Consider the following 18476-nt stretch of genomic DNA (forward strand, 5'->3'; position numbering starts at 1 on the left):
ACTGGGGTCTCCCTTTCCTTTATTGACATTTTTTAAATATAGAGATACAGCATAGTAATGGGCATTTCTGGCCCATGAGCCTGTCCCGACCAAATATACAAATTAACCTATGAATTCCCATTTTTTTTCTGAAGGTATGGTGTTCTTTATACCAGAATTGTTGCTTAAATGGGTCTCAAAAAATTATTGAGGACCCTTTCCATCAGCACACAGTATCTGTGACCCACTCCCATCAAGAAAGAGGTACAGGGGCATCAAAATCTAGTCTGTAAGGCTGGGAAATAACTTCTTCCCACAGGCTGTGAGGTTGATGAGTTGTCCTGTAACCGAGTAAATCCCTATATCTTTCTATATTTATTTTAAATTATGGCTTTGTATACCTCTTATTGTTTTGGGGTGTGTGTGTGTTTGCGCGCGTGCTCTATGAGTGTGTTGTCCACGTGGGTGGTCTGTGTGCGTGGGCGGTCTGTGCGTGCTCTATGAGTGTGTTGTCCACGTGGGTGTGCTGTGCACGTGGGTGGTCTGTGTGCGTGTGCGGTCTGTGCGTGGGCGTGGGTGGTCTGTGCGTGGGCGGTCTGTGCGTGGGTGTTCTGTGCATGCACATGTATGTCGTCCAGAGAAACACCGTTTTGTCGGGTTGTAAATGCATAGTCAGGTAATAACAAACATGTTTGTGTATTGCACCCACATGTAGATGTATCATTTCCCAGCCACGATGCTGAACACTGGAGTTCACAGACCCCCTTTATTCAGTGAAGCATGACTTTTTTCCCCCCTTTCTAGGCAACTGGAATCACACAGATAAACAGACGACATGTCATCCCTGCATGAGTGCTGGCCCCGATGGAGCGTACCTGATGTTAGAGGTGTGCTGCAGCTGTAGAGGCTGATGCTGGAAGTGGTCAGGCCAGCGATGGTGCAGACAAAGCGGTGAGTGATCGATGAGAGATGAGGCAGGCTGGTGGCAGCAGCCTGCTGCGAGGTGATGGGAACTGTTTTGGCACACGGATGCTGGGTACTTGGAGTGCGGCTGCAGGCAGGAGGGAGCCAATGGAGAGGTGACGGCGGCGTTCCCCACAGAATGGCAATCTGGCTGGTTACTGTGACAACACAACGGATGATGGTATGGACAATGGTGGCAACACTGTGGCCCGGATCTTTGGCTGTTTAACGTGCTGTCTGCAAAGAGAGCGGGTGTTTGGGCCATGCCATAGGGCAGCATGCCACAGTTCTGACTCACTTTTGTCCTTGAGGTCTCCTTGGATGACAGGTGCTGGGAGAGATGGTCTCCAGCACAGGGTGCAGGGACGCTGTTACCGTTAGCATTTGATGGGACACTGCCATTGCTCTGAACCATGAAGTCACCATTCCCATTGCTCAGAGCCATTCTCTTGCTCCCCTCGCTCCTTCGCAAGCTGTTACACTCCTAGAAACAGAGCGCAGAAAGAAAACAGGTCACAATCCTTGCAATTAAAACCACATCAACCTGCGACAAACATCAACAAACACCTTGATGAAGGGCTCAGACCTGAAACATTGGTTATTTATTGTCACCTCCTATGGACCCGAAACATTGGTTGTATATCTTAACTTTAAATTTAGACATACAGCGCGGTAACAGGCCCTTCTGGCCCACGAGCCCGTGCCGCCCAATTACACCCAACTGACCTGCAACCTTGGTATGCTTTGAAGGGAGGAAACTGGAGCAACCAGAGGAACCCATGCAGATACAGGAAGAACGTAAAAACTCCTTACAGACAGCACTGGATTCAAACCCTGGCCGTTGGCGCTCTAATAGCATTGCGTTAACTGCTATGCAAACTCTGCCGCCAATCTTTATCTCCTAACGACCTGAAACATTGGTTTATATCTCTTTGCCTCCTATGGACCTCCTATAAACTTTGGTTAGACCACACTTGGAATATTGTGTCCAGTTCTGGTCACCTCATCACAGGAAGGATGGAGAGGGTGCAGCAACAATTTACCAGGATGATGCCTGGATTGTAGAACATATCTGATGAGGCAAGGTTAACAGAGCTGGGCCTTTTCTCTTTGGAGCGAAGAAGGATGAGAGGAGACTTAATAGAGGTGTGCGAGATTCTGAGAGGCATAGATAGGGTGGACGGCCAGTGCCTTTTTCCCAGGGTGGGAGTAGCAAACACCAGAAGACATCTGTACAAAGTGAGGGGAGAAAGGTTCAGGGAGATTTCAGGGGTAAGTGGTAATGGGTACCAGGAATGCGTTGCCGAGGTGGTGGTGAAGGGTAGAACATTAGGGGGATTTAAAAGATTTAGACCCGCACATGGGTGAAAGAAAAATAGAAGGTTGTGAGGTAGGTCGGCACAACATCGTGGACCATAGGGCCTGTACTGTGCTGGAATATTCGATGTTCCGTGGTTGCTGCAAGAACTGCTGAGTTTATTGCGCATTTTTGCGTTTTTTAGTCCGACCAGTGTATGCAGATTTGCATGTTTCGCATCCACAAACACCATCTGTTTTTTGGTGACAAAACCCCCTTGAAGACTGTGCTCCACCACCTCCATCAGCACCGGAGCACTACCGGTCTGCATACTCAGCCCCACTACACCTCCAAACGTGCGGCTAAGTACAACAACAACTCCAACACCGTTTACAAGTTGACTGATGTAGTGTCATGGAGATTCTAATTCGAAAGGGGAAGACCTCCAAGTTGTATTACACATTCCAAAGTGAGGGCCCAAAGCTGGGCTTACAGAGGTCAAGGGAGGGATGGGAGTCAGACTTGGGCATGACAATCAATGAAGAGTGGTGGTAAGACCTGTGCCTGGACAGTGTGACTGGGGTCATTAAAGCCAGATGCAGGTTGGTGCCAATACAACTTCTTGCACCAGCTGAACCTCACACCGCAATACTTGCACAAATCAAAGCTAGAAATTTTGGAAATGTGCTTCAGGGGTGGTGTGGTGATTGAAACCTTGGTCCACTCCACCTGGCTATGTACAAAGGTGAGATCCTTCTGGGAGAACCTGGGGACATTGTGAAAAAAATTACAAAGGTGGATTTTCCACAAGATCTACAGTTGTACTTTTAGGGAGATATTGGGGACGCGAGTTTCGACTAATACAGACTCAGTCCGTGAAGGGCGCCTTGGCGGTAGCCAGAAAGTGTGTAGCGGTTACGTGGAAGTCCAACTCCCAATTAAATACTACATGATGGAATATGGAAATGCAGAACTCCATTTCCCTGGAGCAAATCATGTACAATCTAAGGAGGAAACATGACACATTCAGTAGAGTGTGGCAACCCTATCCGAAATACATCGGTACACAGATTTAACTACCCCCCCCCCTTCGAATTATGGGCACTGTGTAACAATCTGTCCTAGCAGAGAAATGAGTGGGATTAAGGAAGTAGGACATGAGGCAGACGACAGGCTTTAGTCACCCTGGTTGTTTTTCCCTAGGTTTCTGTAGGGGTCGTTGACCCCACCAGTATTTGTATCTGTATAATTTATATGAACGTTGTATTCAGGTGGGGGGTGGTGGGTGGATGTAAATACGGACTCTGTATATTAATGAGATTGTTGTTCATTTGAATTCTAACGAGACTATGAAAATCTTAGATAAATATTAATCACAGTACTAATCACAGAGCACCTATGGCAAAGGGGTTCCTTAAGGTGGGATGCGAGTGGAAAGAAAAAGTTTGAAAACCACTGGTGTAGATGGTTTGGAGAAGATGCAGAGATTTACCAGGGTGATGCCTGGATTGGAGAACGTGTCATATGAAGCAAGTTCGACAGAGATAGGACCTTTCTCTTAGGAGCGACAAAGGATGAAAGGGGTCTTCATCGAGGTGTAAAATAATGAGGGGCTTAGTGTGGACAGCCAGCACTTTTTTTTCCTGGGGCGATAACAACAAATACCAGTGGACATCTGTTTAAGGTGAGAGGAGGAAAGTTTAGGGGAGGTGTCAGAAGTAAGGTTTTTTTTTTAAAACTCAGAGAGTGGTGGGTTCCTGGAACACATTGCCAGAGGAGGCTGGTACAATAGGAACGTTCAAAAGACAATTAGATTGGCCCATGTAACCATGGATGTAAGAAATATATAGGTCAGCACAACATTGTGGGCTGAATGGCCTGTACTATGCTGTAATGTTCTACTGTGCTGATTAACAATCTCCCTTCAAATGCATTTCCCCATCGATGTTCCACAACTGAAAGGCCACATTCTGGGGAGGAGAAGGATTCTCAGGCAACTCCCACCCAGGCCCTTCTTACACCTGCTTATTCACAATTGCAACGCAAACTGATGCTGCCAAGCACCATCTTTTGGAAGGCAGTAAATAAGCAGGCCTCTTCAGCTGCTTCGGCCCATGTAAAGGGAAACCCACCAGTTTTGTTTCAAGGTGTTGTTTTCTACAATTTTCACAGCAAATCCAAGAAGCTCTTATAAAACATCCCTTTAGAACAGAGACAAGGAGGAATTTATTTACCCAGAGGTTGGTGAATTTGCTGCCGCGGACGGCATTGGGGGATTTTTTAGGCGGAGGTAGATACTTTCTTGATCAGGAAGGGAATTAAGGGTTACATAGGGAGTAAGTAGGAGAATGGGGTTGAAAAGGTAGTAAATCAGCCATGATAGAATAGTGGGGCAGACTCGATGGGCTGAATGGCATAATTCCACCTCTATGTTTTATGGGACAGTTCAACTTTTCTTTCCTTCCTTTTCTTTTAAGACATCAGCACATTGGAAATTACATGGGCACGGTTGTTTTTCTGAATGGCAGTTAATCTCTGGTTACGGATTTCCTTCCTAAGCCCACGGCACTGGGACTAGCTACTAGATAAGCCAAAAGTCATTCTTGGTTTGTGGGCAGGACAGGCAGGGTTGAGAGGATGGTGACAAGCTGCTTTTTTTTTTGAGTCGCTGTAATATGTTTAATTTGGCTCTCTGCAGTGCTTTTACGAAGGCAGTCCAAGATTTAAACCCACGGATAATGAGCGAATAAAACTATATTTCCAAGTTGAGATGAAGTGCAGATCGGAGGGGGGTGGGGCGGGGGGGAGTGTTAAGAAGATTATGTTTATGTTTCATAAGCCTGGTGACTTATCTGAGTGGTGGGGGTTGCAGGTTTGGATGAAGCTATCGAAGAGGCCTTGACAAATTACGACTGGTGCATCTTTGTAAATGGATTAAACACTGCACCCACTGGGAACAGTAAATATTGGCCTGGTGGATGGAATATCAATCAAACCTGTTCCTGTGTCCTGGATTAAAGAGGGCGAATAGTGAGGAAGTCCTGTTGAAGAGAGCAGAGACTTTGCAGTGGAGTGGTAAACTGGGAACACATGAGAGACCCAGAGGGGCTGGAATCTGCCGGATGACCACATTGCGTCGAGTAGCGTCAGTGGGAGAAAAACAATGGTCAGCTTTTGGGGCAAGAGCCTTTCATCAAAAGCCAGCCTGAAACACTGACCACTCCGGCAATGGTTACGGCACGGTTAGTTCGACACTATCACAGCACCAGTGAGCTGGGTTCGCCTCTGTCTGTATGTTCTCCCTGTGTCTGTGTGGGTTCCCTCCCACTGCCCAGGAGAACTTGGGTGCTAGCCCTGAAATATGCAGCTCAAGATAGACACTTGTGGCCAAGTTATCCACAGCTAAATATCTGGCATCTTGGATGCGGCTGATGCTGGGACATGCAAGTCTGCTGTGAGTGTTGAAGGGAATGTTGTTTTCATCTCCTCACTACAGGAATAAGACTGAAAGAAAGCAGAGAAAATTTACAAGGATGTTACTGGGACTTGAGGAACTAACTTACAAGCAAAGGTTAAACAAGTTTGGACTTTACTCCCTGAGGCGAAGAGAAATGAGGGGAGATTTGATAGAGGTTTACAAAAGTATGAGGGGTAGAGACAGAGTAAATGCCAGTAGGCTTTTTTCTGCTGAGGTTGGGTGAGACAAGAACTAGAGGACATGGGTCAAGGGTGAAAGGGGAAAATTTTGAAGGGAACATTCAGGGGAATTTCATCATGCAGAGAGTGGTGGGAGCGAGGAACGAGCTGCCAGATGAAGTGGTGAATACAGGCTCAATTTTAACATTTAAGAAGAATTTGGACAGGTACATGGATGGGAGAGGTATGGAGGGATAGGGTACTGGGTGTGGGTAAGTTTGGGAGATATCAAGCGTAAGATTGAAACATTTAAAAGACTCTTAGGCAGGCACATGGATGAACAAAAAAAGTGTTACGAGGTAGGAAGGGTTTAGGTTTTTTTGTGGTAGCAATATTTATGTCAGGACAACATTGAAGGCTGAATGGCCTGTACCATGCTGCAGTGTTCTATGTTCTATTCTCAGAGTGTATTATGGACATTGGGCTGAAGGGCCTGTTTCTGTGCTGTAATGTTCTATGGTGAATGGGGGCTCAATTCCAACATTTAAGAAAAATTTTAACGGGTACATGGATGGAGTGGTATGGGGGCAGGCCAAGTGGACGAGGCAGAACAACAGATTGGCACAGAATAAATGGGCAGAAGGGGCTGTTTCTGTGCTGTGGTGTTCTCTGGTTCTATGAGAATATCCTGAAGAAACATCAGAAACATGTAACCAGCAGGAGTTGGGTGTAGGCCTTTCAGCCTTTCAAGTTTGCACCACTCTTCATCAAGATCGGGCTGATCTCCCATCTCAAAACAACTTTCTGGCCCCCTCCCCAACATACTTCAGGATTATGTTAATATTCAGAAATTGATCAAGCTATTTCTTGAATGTAATCAATAACTCAGTCTTCAGAACTCACTATCTTCTGAGTTTAGAGATTTATCCTTATTACAATTCTCCTTTGTGCTACAACTTATCTGAAATGGTGACCTGCATTTCCATTTCCTTCCGATATCTGAGCAGAAGCAGGCACAGCCCTCCAGCATCACTGGACTCACCATCATTGATCAGGCCAAGGTCCCTGGCCCAGACACCCGAGTTGCCTGTGTTGGGTTGGCTACGTCGCTCAGGTACCCGACCCTAGAATCCCAACCTGATGCCGTCCCAAGGTCTGTCAAGGGAGGAATTCACCAGCTCGACAGGGCAAAGTTTCAAAGAACTGGCTTGAAGCCTCCTTGGGATGTGGAACTTCACGGAGGATACTCTGTCCCACGATCACTCAAAGTGAAGGAGGAGCATTGAGACTGAATGAGCAACGTACAGAGGCAGTGAAAGTCTTACTTGCTGTGGTTTCCCAGTTGCGTAAAACACAGAGCAAACAAAGAATTGCTGGGGGAACTCAGCGGGTCAGTCAGCTTCCATGAGTAGAAATAATCAGGCAACAGGGAAATAATTTATAATTCAGAGATACAGCACTTTAACAGGTCCTTCTGGGCGACGAGGGGCTCTGGCGTTTTGTATTGTCACCACCAGTAAAAAGGTGCTGCCTGTCCACCCTGTCTCAGCCCCCATAATCTTGTATATCTTTCCACTGGCATACACAATTCACTGAAAGATTATGAGGAGCTTGGACAGGGCTGACAGACAGCACCTATTTTCTGGGGTCAACAATGGCCAATACCAGAGGGCATCTGTTAAAGGTGAGTGGGGGGGGGGGGTGAGTCAGAGGTAAGTAATTTTACTCAGAGAGTGGTGGATGTCTGGAATGCGTTGCCATGGGTTCAAGGCTATGGGTGTATGGTTAGGAAGGATTAGCTTGCTCCCGAGTAGGTTTCCAGTGGTCGGCACAACATTGTGGGTTGAAGGGCCTGCACTGAGCTGTACTGTTCTCTGTGTACAAGGCAAGTGGGATCCCTTGAATATCAACAACATGTCATCTCCCACCATTCAAACGTTGATTCAAAAAGCATTCACCTTTCTACTATCAACATGGATATGCTCACAAGTTCCCACAATTTCCACCTGCCCATATCTTCAGACCCAACGGTCACCAGCTGTTCCACTAGACACAACTCTGGCTCACAGAATGGTTGGTTTTCCCCCTCGACTCCTTGATCACCTTGCCTCAGGAATCTGGGGCCTTCAGATATTGAAGGCATCGCCAAGATTAGGAGCAGGCCAGGGAGAAGATTCAGGGCAAATCAGAAGCAATTGTTAAGTAAAAACAAGCTCGGAGGTCAGGTAGGAACTCCCGATTTAAAGAGCTCCAATGTTGAATTCACCCAAGAGTTGTATGTAGCACGCTGAATCTCAACTTGAGCGTGCCAGTGCTTTCAAATAGATGGACCCACTTTCAGATGGTAATCGAATCAAGGCTTTGATTTCAAGGCAAAAGGTTAGAGATTCAATGATGACGTTGGTGTGAAGAAAGACTAACAGGAATGAAAGCATGTGACGCACAGGCACGCACACACACGCACACACACGTGAATGCAGACACACGCACACACACGTGAATGCAGACACACGCACACACACGTGAATGCAGACACACGCACACACACGTGAATGCAGACACACGCACACACACGTGAATGCAGACACACGCACACACACGTGAATGCAGACACACGCACACACACGTGAATGCAGACACACGCACACACACGTGAATGCAGACACACGCACACACACGTGAATGCAGACACACGCACACACACGTGAATGCAGACACACGCACACACACGTGAATGCAGACACACGCACACACACGTGAATGCAGACACACGCACACACACGTGAATGCAGACACACGCACACACACGTGAATGCAGACACACGCACACACACGTGAATGCAGACACACGCACACACACGTGAATGCAGACACACGCACACACACGTGAATGCAGACACACGCACACACACGTGAATGCAGACACACGCACACACACGTGAATGCAGACACGCACACACAAACGCACTTGCACACGCACACGCAGAAGATTCGAGGTTTGCAGGAGGAAAGACTAAAGTAAAACACGACAAAAGGAAGACGACTTGCTGTATGTTAGGATAAAGAATTGTCAGCCGCTTCCTCAAGTTCAAGTTCATTGTGATCTTGTTGTACGTACACAACCTGATGAAACAGTGCATCTCCAGACCATAGGGCACACACACAGATACAACCTGCACACAACTGACATACCCTGTATATACATAGAGATCCAAAATAAATATATACATATAATTTACAGGTCCTGATGATTTGTTGAACAGGCAGGAAGACGCTGTTTCCCAGCCTGGCAGTCCTGCTTTCGATGCTTCTGTACCTTGTCCCTTAAAGATACTACTCTGGTGCTCTTACAAAGCAGCTTTAACTCCAAGGTTTGGTGTTTGAGCCAATACATTGGCACGGGCTTTGCTGTCTTCATGAAGATGAATGAGCCCTGGACTATGAAACCTGAAGTTAGAAACTAAACCACGTCAGATGAACGGCCTGGTCTGCCAAAGATGCATGCAGCTGCTACGACTGTGTTGAGTCTAATTCCCCTTTCCATGGGGTGCATGGCTAGATATCTGATCAATAACTTCTTTACCTCCAGCATCTGTCCACACTTACTCAGAGCACACCTTCCCTCACTGTTCCATCTGTCCTCGAGTGGTAGATGCTCCTCGCAAGTTTCCTTTGCAACAAAGTCAGCTTGCTATTTGCGCTATGAATAAACAGCTCGATTGAGGTTGCGATGGAGATAGAATACACATTAACCCAATCCAACTAAATGGTGGGAACAGGCTTGAAGGTCAGCTCCAATGCCTCAAAGTCCGATAAAATTGGAACAACTCCTGCAAAACGCACTTAAATTTAGACGTACACCACGGGAACAGGCAATTTCAGCCCTCAAGTCTCTGCCGCTCAATTTACATCCCATTAACCTACTCTCCCGGTACGTTTTAAACAGTGGGAGGAAACCGGAGCCTCCAGGGAAAACCCTCACAGACGGAGAATGTACAAACTCCTTAAGACAGTGTGGGATTCGGACCCCGGTCCCGATCACTGGCGCTGTAAAGGCGTTGCGCTCACCGCTATGCTAATTGTGTCTCCACTTCTCGGCCCTATTTTCATATCTTGTCAGATTTGAGCCATTCTGCTTCTCTAATGAACCCTGAGGCAGTACGTGGCTACCTCTATCCATAAGGCATAGCAGCAAAGTAGACCATTCAGCCCATTATGTCTGCTCTGCCATTCCATCATGAGCTGATCAATTCTCCCTCTCAGCCACACTCCCTTACCTTCTCCCCATAATGTTTTATATCCTGACTATTCAGATACCTATCAATCTCTGCCTTAAATATACAATGACCTGGCCCCCACAGTCGCCTGTGGTAGCAAATTCCAGAGGTTCACCAGTCTCTGGTTAAAGAAATTCCTCCGCATCTCTGTTTTAAATGGGCGCCTTCAATCCTGAAGTTGTGCCCTCTTGTCCTCGACTCCCCTACCATGGGAAACAACTTTACCACATCTACTCTGTCCAGGCATTGCAACATTCAAAATGATTCTATGAGCCCCCCCCCACCCTGCCATTTTTCTGAACGTCAAGGGGTACAGCCCAAGAGCTGTCAAATTTTCCACATATACTAATTGTTTCATTCCAGGAATCATTCTTGTGAATCTTGTCGGAACCCTCTTGATACCAGGTCATCCTTTCTTAAATAAGGAGCCCTCAACTGTACCCTGTACTCCAAGTGAGGCCTCGCCAGTGCCTTACAAAGCCTTAAAATCTCATCCGAGCTCTTGTATCCCATTCTTCTAGAAATGAAAGCCTTCTTCACTTCCAATTCAACCTGGAGGTAAACTTGTAGGGTCACCTGCACAAGGACCCCCAAGTGCCTTTGCACCGCTGAATTTTGACTTTTTGTCCCGTCCAAATAATTGACTGCCTTTGTATTTCCTTCTACCAAAGAAAGAAAAATGAAGGAATCCACAATCGTGAGTGCTCACCCCTCCACACAGACAGCAGAAGCTGGAACCTCAGACACTGAACCCTGGATTAGAGACTTCTTCCAACGTCTGCCCGAGGAAACACTCAACGTGACACGTGCCAAGGTATCGCGAAGGTAATTTTCTCCCGAGATTCTCTTTGTCCTTAACTTGCTCATTTTAATCAGGTAGCAATAGATATTTGCCAAAGAGATGTTAGACATTACCACAAGGAAATTAAATCAAGGCTGTTGGATCTCCTGTTCAATCCTCTGAATTTTGATAGCGTATCTAAATTTGGTCACTTTCTGGCAACATAGATCTATCTCTATTTTTTTAAAACTTCAAAATTTATTTCAGTACATTGATAAAAACTCTAAATTAAACTAACACAGAACTTTTAAGTCATTTAATGTGTCATGTTATTCCCATGATTAAACATTAGACATTAGTTATTATCTCTTTCCAAACTTAAAGTAAATCTGCGTGGGGTTTTAAACACGTTTATGTGTGCAATAGCAGATTATCTGCTTTAGTTGAGCAAAGGAAAAATGAGGGGTTAGGAGCTAACGACATTCTCAGTAGCTGGAAATGGAGCAAAAACACACAGGATGCAGGAGGAACTCAGCTGCAATCACAGAGTCCATAGGAGGTAAAGATATATTACCGACATTTTGGGCTGGAGAACTACTTACGACGTGATCGGCTGAGTTCCTGCAGAATCTCTGCGTGGGTTTGCTCCATTTGTAATGGAGAAGAACACAGAATGAGATGGAGTGAGAAACAGAGAGTGTCACACACAGGTACACAGAGAGAGTTCACAGAATGAGATGGAATGAGAAACAAAGTGTGACACACACGTACACAGAGAGTGTTCACAGAATGAGATGGAATGAGAAACAGAGTGTAACATACAGGTACACAGAGAGTGTTCACAGAATGAGATGGAATGAGAAACAGAGAGTGTCACACACACATACACAGAGAGAGTTCACAGAATGAGATGGAATGAGAAACAGAGGGTCAAATACACGTACACAGAGATTGTTAACAGAATGAGATGGAATGAGAAACAGAGGGTCAAATACACGTACACAGAGATTGTTAACAGAAGGAGATGGCATGAGATACAGAGAGTAAGACGCTGGTACACAGAGAATGTTCTCAGAATGAGATGGACCGAGAAACAGAGAGTGTCACACACAGGTACACAGAGAGTGTTCACAGAATGAGATGGAATGAGAAACAGAGATTGTAACACACGCGAACACAGAAGTGTTCACTGAATGAGATAGAGTGAGAAACAGAGAGTGCAACACACACATACACAGAGAGAGTTCACAGAATGAGATGGAATGAGAAACAGAGGGTCAAACAGAAGGAGATGGCATGAGATACAGAGAGTAAGACGCTGGTACACAGAGAATGTTCTCAGAATGAGATGGACCGAGAAACAGAGAGTGTAACACACGCGTACGCAGAGAGTGTTAACAGAATGAGATACAGGTACACAGAGAGTGTTCACAGAATGAGATGGAATGAGAAACAGAGTGTAACATACAGGTACACAGAGAGTGTTCACAGAATGAGATGGAATGAGAAACAGAGAGTGTCACACACACATACACAGAGAGAGTTCATAGAATGAGATGGAATGAGAAACAGAGGGTCAAATACACGTACACAGAGATTGTTAACAGAAGGAGATGGCATGAGATACAGAGAGTAAGACGCTGGTACACAGAGAATGTTCTCAGAATGAGATGGACCGAGAAACAGAGAGTGTCACACACAGGTCCACAGAGAGTGTTCACAGAATGAGATGGAATGAGAAACAGAGATTGTAACACACGCGAACACAGAGAGTGTTCACTGAATGAGATAGAGTGAGAAACAGAGAGTGCAACACACACATACACAGAGAGAGTTCACAGAATGAGATGGAATGAGAAACAGAGGGTCAAACAGAAGGAGATGGCATGAGATACAGAGAGTAAGATGCTGGTACACAGAGAATGTTCTCAGAATGAGATGGACCGAGAAACAGAGAGTGTAACACACGCGTACGCAGAGAGTGTTAACAGAATGAGATACAGGTACACAGAGAGTGTTCACAGAATGAGATGGAATGAGAAACAGAGAGTGCAACACACACGTACACAGAGGGTGTTCACAGAAGGAGATGGAGTGAGAAAGAGAGAGTAACATACAGGTACACAGAGGGTGTTCACAGAATGAGATGGAGTGAGAAATAGAGAGTGTCACACACAGGTACACAGAGAGTGTTCACAGAATGAGATGGAATGAGAAACAAAGTGTGACACACACGTACACAGAGAGTGTTCACAGAATGAGATGGAATGAGAAACAGAGTGTAACATACAGGTACACAGAGAGTGTTCACAGAATGAGATGGAATGAGAAACAGAGAGTGTCACACACACATACACAGAGAGAGTTCACAGAATGAGATGGAATGAGAAACAGAGGGTCAAATACACGTACACAGATTGTTAACAGAAGGAGATGGCATGAGATACAAAGAGTAAGACGCTGGTACACAGAGAATGTTCTCAGAATGAGATGGACCGAGAAACAGAGAGTGTCACACACAGGTACACAGAGAGTGTTCACAGAATGAGATGGAATGAGAAACAGAGATTGTAACACACGCGAACACAGAGAGTGTTCACTGAATGAGATAGAGTGAGAAACAGAGAGTGCAACACACACATACACAGAGAGAGTTCACAGAATGAGATGGAATGAGAAACAGAGGGTCAAACACACGTACGCAGAGATTGTTAACAGAAGGAGATGGCATGAGATACAGAGAGTAAGATGCTGGTACACAGAGAATGTTCTCAGAATGAGATGGACCGAGAAACAGAGAGTGTAACACACGCGTACGCAGAGAGTGTTAACAGAATGAGATACAGGTACACAGAGAGTGTTCACAGAATGAGATGGAATGAGAAACAGATTTTAACACACAGGTGCACAGAGAGTGTTCACAGAATGAGATGGAAGGAGAAACAGAGAGTCATACACATGTACACAGAGAGTGTTCACAGAATGAGATGGAGTGAGAAATAGAGAGTAACACACAGGTACACAGAGAGTGTTCACAGAAGGAGATGGAATGAGAAACAGAGAGTAACATACAGGTACACAGAGGGTGTTCACAGAATGAGATGGAGTGAGAAATAGAGAGTAACATACAGGTACACAGAAAGTGTTCACAGAACGTGATGGAGTCAGATACAGAGAGTCACACACATGTATACAGAGATTGCTCAAAGAATGAGATAGAGTGAGAAACAGAGAGCCACACACAGGTACACAGAGAGTGTTCACAGAATGAGATGGAATGAGAAACAGAGGGTCAAATACACGTACGCAGAGATTGTTAACAGAAGGAGATGGCATGAGATACAGAGAGTAAGACGCTGGTACACAGAGAATGTTCTCAGAATGAGATAGACCGAGAAACAGAGAGTGTCACACACAGGTACACAGAGAGCGTTCACAGAATGAGATGGAATGAGAAACAGAGATTGTAACACACGCGAACACAGAGAGTGTTCACTGAATGAGATAGAGTGAGAAACAGAGAGTGCAACACACACATACACAGAGAGAGTTCACAGAATGAGATGGAATGAGAAACAGAGGGTCAAACACACGTACGCAGAGATTGTTAACAGAAGGAGATGGCATGAGATACAGAGAGTAAGATGCTGGTACACAGAGAATGTTCTCAGAATGAGATGGACCGAGAAACAGAGAGTGTAACACACGCGTATGCAGAGAGTGTTCACAGAATGAGATGGAATGAGAAACAGAGATTGTAACACACGCGAACACAGAGAGTGTTCACTGAATGAGATAGAGTGAGAAACAGAGAGTGCAACACACACATACACAGAGAGAGTTCACAGAATGAGATGGAATGAGAAACAGAGGGTCAAACACACGTACGCAGAGATTGTTAACAGAAGGAGATGGCATGAGATACAGAGAGTAAGATGCTGGTACACAGAGAATGTTCTCAGAATGAGATGGACTGAGAAACAGAGAGTGTAACACACGCGTACGCAGAGAGTGTTAACAGAATGAGATACAGGTGCACAGAGAGTGTTCACAGAATGAGATGGAATGAGAAACAGATTTTAACACACATGTACACAGAGAGTGTTCACAGAATGAGATGGAATGAGAAACAGAGGGTCAAATACACGTACGCAGAGATTGTTAACAGAAGGAGATGGCATGAGATACAGAGAGTAAGACGCTGGTACACAGAGAATGTTCTCAGAATGAGATGGACCGAGAAACAGAGATTGTAACACACGCGAACACAGAGAGTGTTCACTGAATGAGATAGAGTGAGAAACAGAGAGTGCAACACACACATACACAGAGAGAGTTCACAGAATGAGATGGAATGAGAAACAGAGGGTCAAACACACGTACGCAGAGATTGTTAACAGAAGGAGATGGCATGAGATACAGAGAGTAAGATGCTGGTACACAGAGAATGTTCTCAGAATGAGATGGACCGAGAAACAGAGAGTGTAACACACGCGTATGCAGAGAGTGTTCACAGAATGAGATGGAATGAGAAACAGAGATTGTAACACACGCGAACACAGAGAGTGTTCACTGAATGAGATAGAGTGAGAAACAGAGAGTGCAACACACACATACACAGAGAGAGTTCACAGAATGAGATGGAATGAGAAACAGATTTTAACACACATGTACACAGAGAGTGTTCACAGAATGAGATGGAGTGAGAAATAGAGAGTAACACACAGGTACACAGAGAGTGTTCACAGAATGAGATGGAGTGAGAAATAGAGAGTAACACACAGGTACACAGAGAGTGTTCACAGAAGGAGATGGAGTCAGTTACAGAGAGTCACACACAGGTAAACAGGGAGCGTTCACAGAATGAGATGGAGTGAGAAAGAGAGAGTAAAAGACGGGTCGAAAGGAAGAGGCAGGACGGACGCCCAAAGAGGGAGACAGTGAGTTGAAGCAAGTGGTGAAGCAATTGAGAGAAGCAGTAAAATCACAGAAGGGGGGGCCAGGTAGAAGAGAGTCGTCGTCCCCCCCCCCCCCCCCAGAACGTCCCGGTGCCGAGCCCGGACTCGCTCGTGCCGGCCAGCCCGTCCGCCCCCCGCCCCGAGAGCCTCCTGCAATGCCGGCAGTGAAGGAAAGTCTCTGCAGCTCGTCGAGAGGCAGGTTGAAGCAGCCAAGGCTCCTCGGGAAAGGGCAGGAGGTGAAAGCATCGCGGAAGCGTCCACGTTCGCGCAGCCGGTGAGTGGCGGCCGCCCGTCCCTTGAGCAGGGAAGCCCGAGCCCTTGGCGCTTGCCGGCGCCTCCTGCCCGAGTCCAGCCCCCCCGTTGCCGGCATCCGAGGGCTCGGAGCGTTGCAGGCGGCGGCGAGGGGCCGTCCTCGGCCAGGCCCCGCTCGGGCTGGACACCTGCCTGTCAAGTCGCAGCCGCCAACCTTCGCGGCCGGGGCTGCGGGGCTGCACCACGGTCCTTTCGGGCCAGCAGTTGCTGCAAACTTCGGAGCCCCGCCACTTACCTCCCCCCCCCTCCCCGCGGGGAGGCGGCTCGGCTCTCCGGCCGCTGCCCGTCCGCCGGGGCGCTGGGAGGCCCGGTTCTGCTCCGCGCCCGGGATGGGGAGACCACGCCAGTTCCCCCCTCAGCCCAAATTAAAATGACGGGGGCTGACCTGGCAACACCAGGCTGAATGACAGGCATGTGCGGATCGCTTCGGGGTTGGGCAGGTTGGGCACGGGGCTGGAACTTCGACTGCACAGCAACTCCCCCCCCCCCCCCCCTCTCCGTGACAGCTGGCTTCGTCCACAGCTTGGCCACGAACGTGAACAGCTGCCTTCACGGGGCGGAGGGGGAGGGGAGGGGGGAGAGAAAGGGAAGGAAGGGAGGGCAAGAAGGGGAGTGTGAGGAGGGAAAGGGATGGGAGAGAGGAGAGTGGGGGAGAGGAGGGAGAAAGGGAAGGAGGGAAAAGGAGTGGGAAGGAGGGGAGGGCAAGAAGGGGAGGAGAGGGCAAAAGGGAAGAGGCAAGGGTGGAAGGGGGGAGGGAGAGAGGGAAGGAGGGGAGGGAAGGTGGGGAGGGGAGAGAATGAGAGAGAGAAGGAAGAAAGGGGAAAAGGTGAGGAGGAAATTGAAAAGAGAGGAAGAAGTGGAGAGGGGAGGGGAAGGATGAGGGGGAGTGGAGAGGGGAGGGATAAGGGGGAGTGGAGAGGGGAGGGATAAGGGGGAGTGGAGACGGGAAGGATAAGGGGGAGTGGAGAGGGGAGGGAAGGGAGTGCAGGGAGGGGAGGGAAGGGAGTGCAGGGAGGGGAGGGAAGGGAGTGCAGGGAGGGGAGTGCAGGGAGTGCAGGGAAGGGAGTGCAGGGAGGGGAGGGGAGTGCAGGGAGGGGAGCGAAGGGGAGAGGAAAGGGTAGAGAGGGAGGAAGAGTAGGAAGGATAGGAGGGGAAGGGAAGGGTGAAAGGGGAGAGGTGCATGAGGGAGAAGAGACGGTGAAGACAGGAAAAAGGTGTCAGTGCATGAAATGATGAACAGAGACTTGATTGCAAGGTACAGAGAAGGATCAAGTTGTTTCACACAACACATCTGGGCCAGGAGAGCAACAGGAGTGTGGTATGTTTGGCCCCTCAAGGTGTAAATTATTAACAAATTAAAGTAACTGATTGTGTTGGGCCACAGCTCCAGCAAACGACAACATTCCTCATACAAAGCCTATTTCTACTCTCCAGTTAACTTCCCTGAAAGAGATGACCTGACAACATATCTCCGAGTTATCAGGCTCTTGAACTGCCCCGTCTACCCTATGCAAAACATTCCTCTCGGAACAAAGATCTGTCTTCACTTTTATTTTTCCACCAACTACAACTGTGAATAGTTATCTGACCTTTTAGATTTAATTTTTTTCCTTGGGTGGTCACTTCATTGATTGTTACTTTTTGTTAGGGTAATTTATGGACCTGTGTCGCTGCAGCGAGCAAGAATTTCAGTCCATCTGTATGATGAGCTTCTCCACAGGCTATCACAGGGAGAAGAAAGGGGAGTGGGTCTGAGAAGGCGAATAGATCAGCGCCTGATGGAATGTCAGAGAGACTCGATGGAATGTCAGAGGAACCTGATGGGCCAAACAGCCCACTTCTGCTCCAATATCTTATGGCCTTATAACAAACTCTCATTCATTCTTTTCCATCTCTAAGACCTACACCACCTACAGCTCTACAGATTTTTAATTCTTTGGCCGCAGGACGATCGATACCTGAGATGGTGGAAGTTGCTAAAATGCTTTCCTTCGCTATTATGGGTAATGGAAGAAATATTTCTCACAAAACTGGCCGGAGTTAAAAATCTTTCCCCAGTTATAAGTGCTCAAAGGGCCAATCCATCAGCAGGCTGATGGTAATGAGAGGTTTTACGACCAACGAGAAGTTTTCAGGTGAGAGGGAATGTTAGGGGAACTTATTTTCAGTAGCATGTGTCTTCCAGCAATACACTTAGGATGGTGGGTATAACGTCCTTTGAAAGATCTCCCTGCAAACTCACTCCCTTTTGTGGGACTTGACCCCACATTCTC

The 18476-nt window shown here is 47.1% G+C and overlaps 1 protein-coding gene across 2 annotated transcripts in view; it reads right to left on the reverse strand.

The window, feature by feature from the left end:
- disp1 (dispatched homolog 1 (Drosophila)) overlaps nt 1-16929 on the reverse strand; it is a 122985-nt gene extending 106056 nt beyond the window's left edge. Inside the window, exons 1-2 of one of the 2 annotated variants that reach the window (XM_069887864.1) lie at nt 16589-16929; nt 855-1426 (exon numbers count right to left, since the gene is read on the reverse strand). In XM_069887864.1, the coding sequence (XP_069743965.1) occupies nt 855-1387 (533 nt within the window). In that variant the 5' untranslated portion in view covers nt 1388-1426; nt 16589-16929. The other variant, XM_069887863.1, reaches the window with a different exon arrangement.
- Between the last annotated feature and the right edge of the window lie 1547 nt (nt 16930-18476).

The sequence above is a fragment of the Narcine bancroftii genome, chromosome 6 (assembly GCF_036971445.1).
Source record: "Narcine bancroftii isolate sNarBan1 chromosome 6, sNarBan1.hap1, whole genome shotgun sequence".
In the NCBI taxonomy this organism is placed as follows: Eukaryota; Metazoa; Chordata; class Chondrichthyes; order Torpediniformes; family Narcinidae; genus Narcine; species Narcine bancroftii.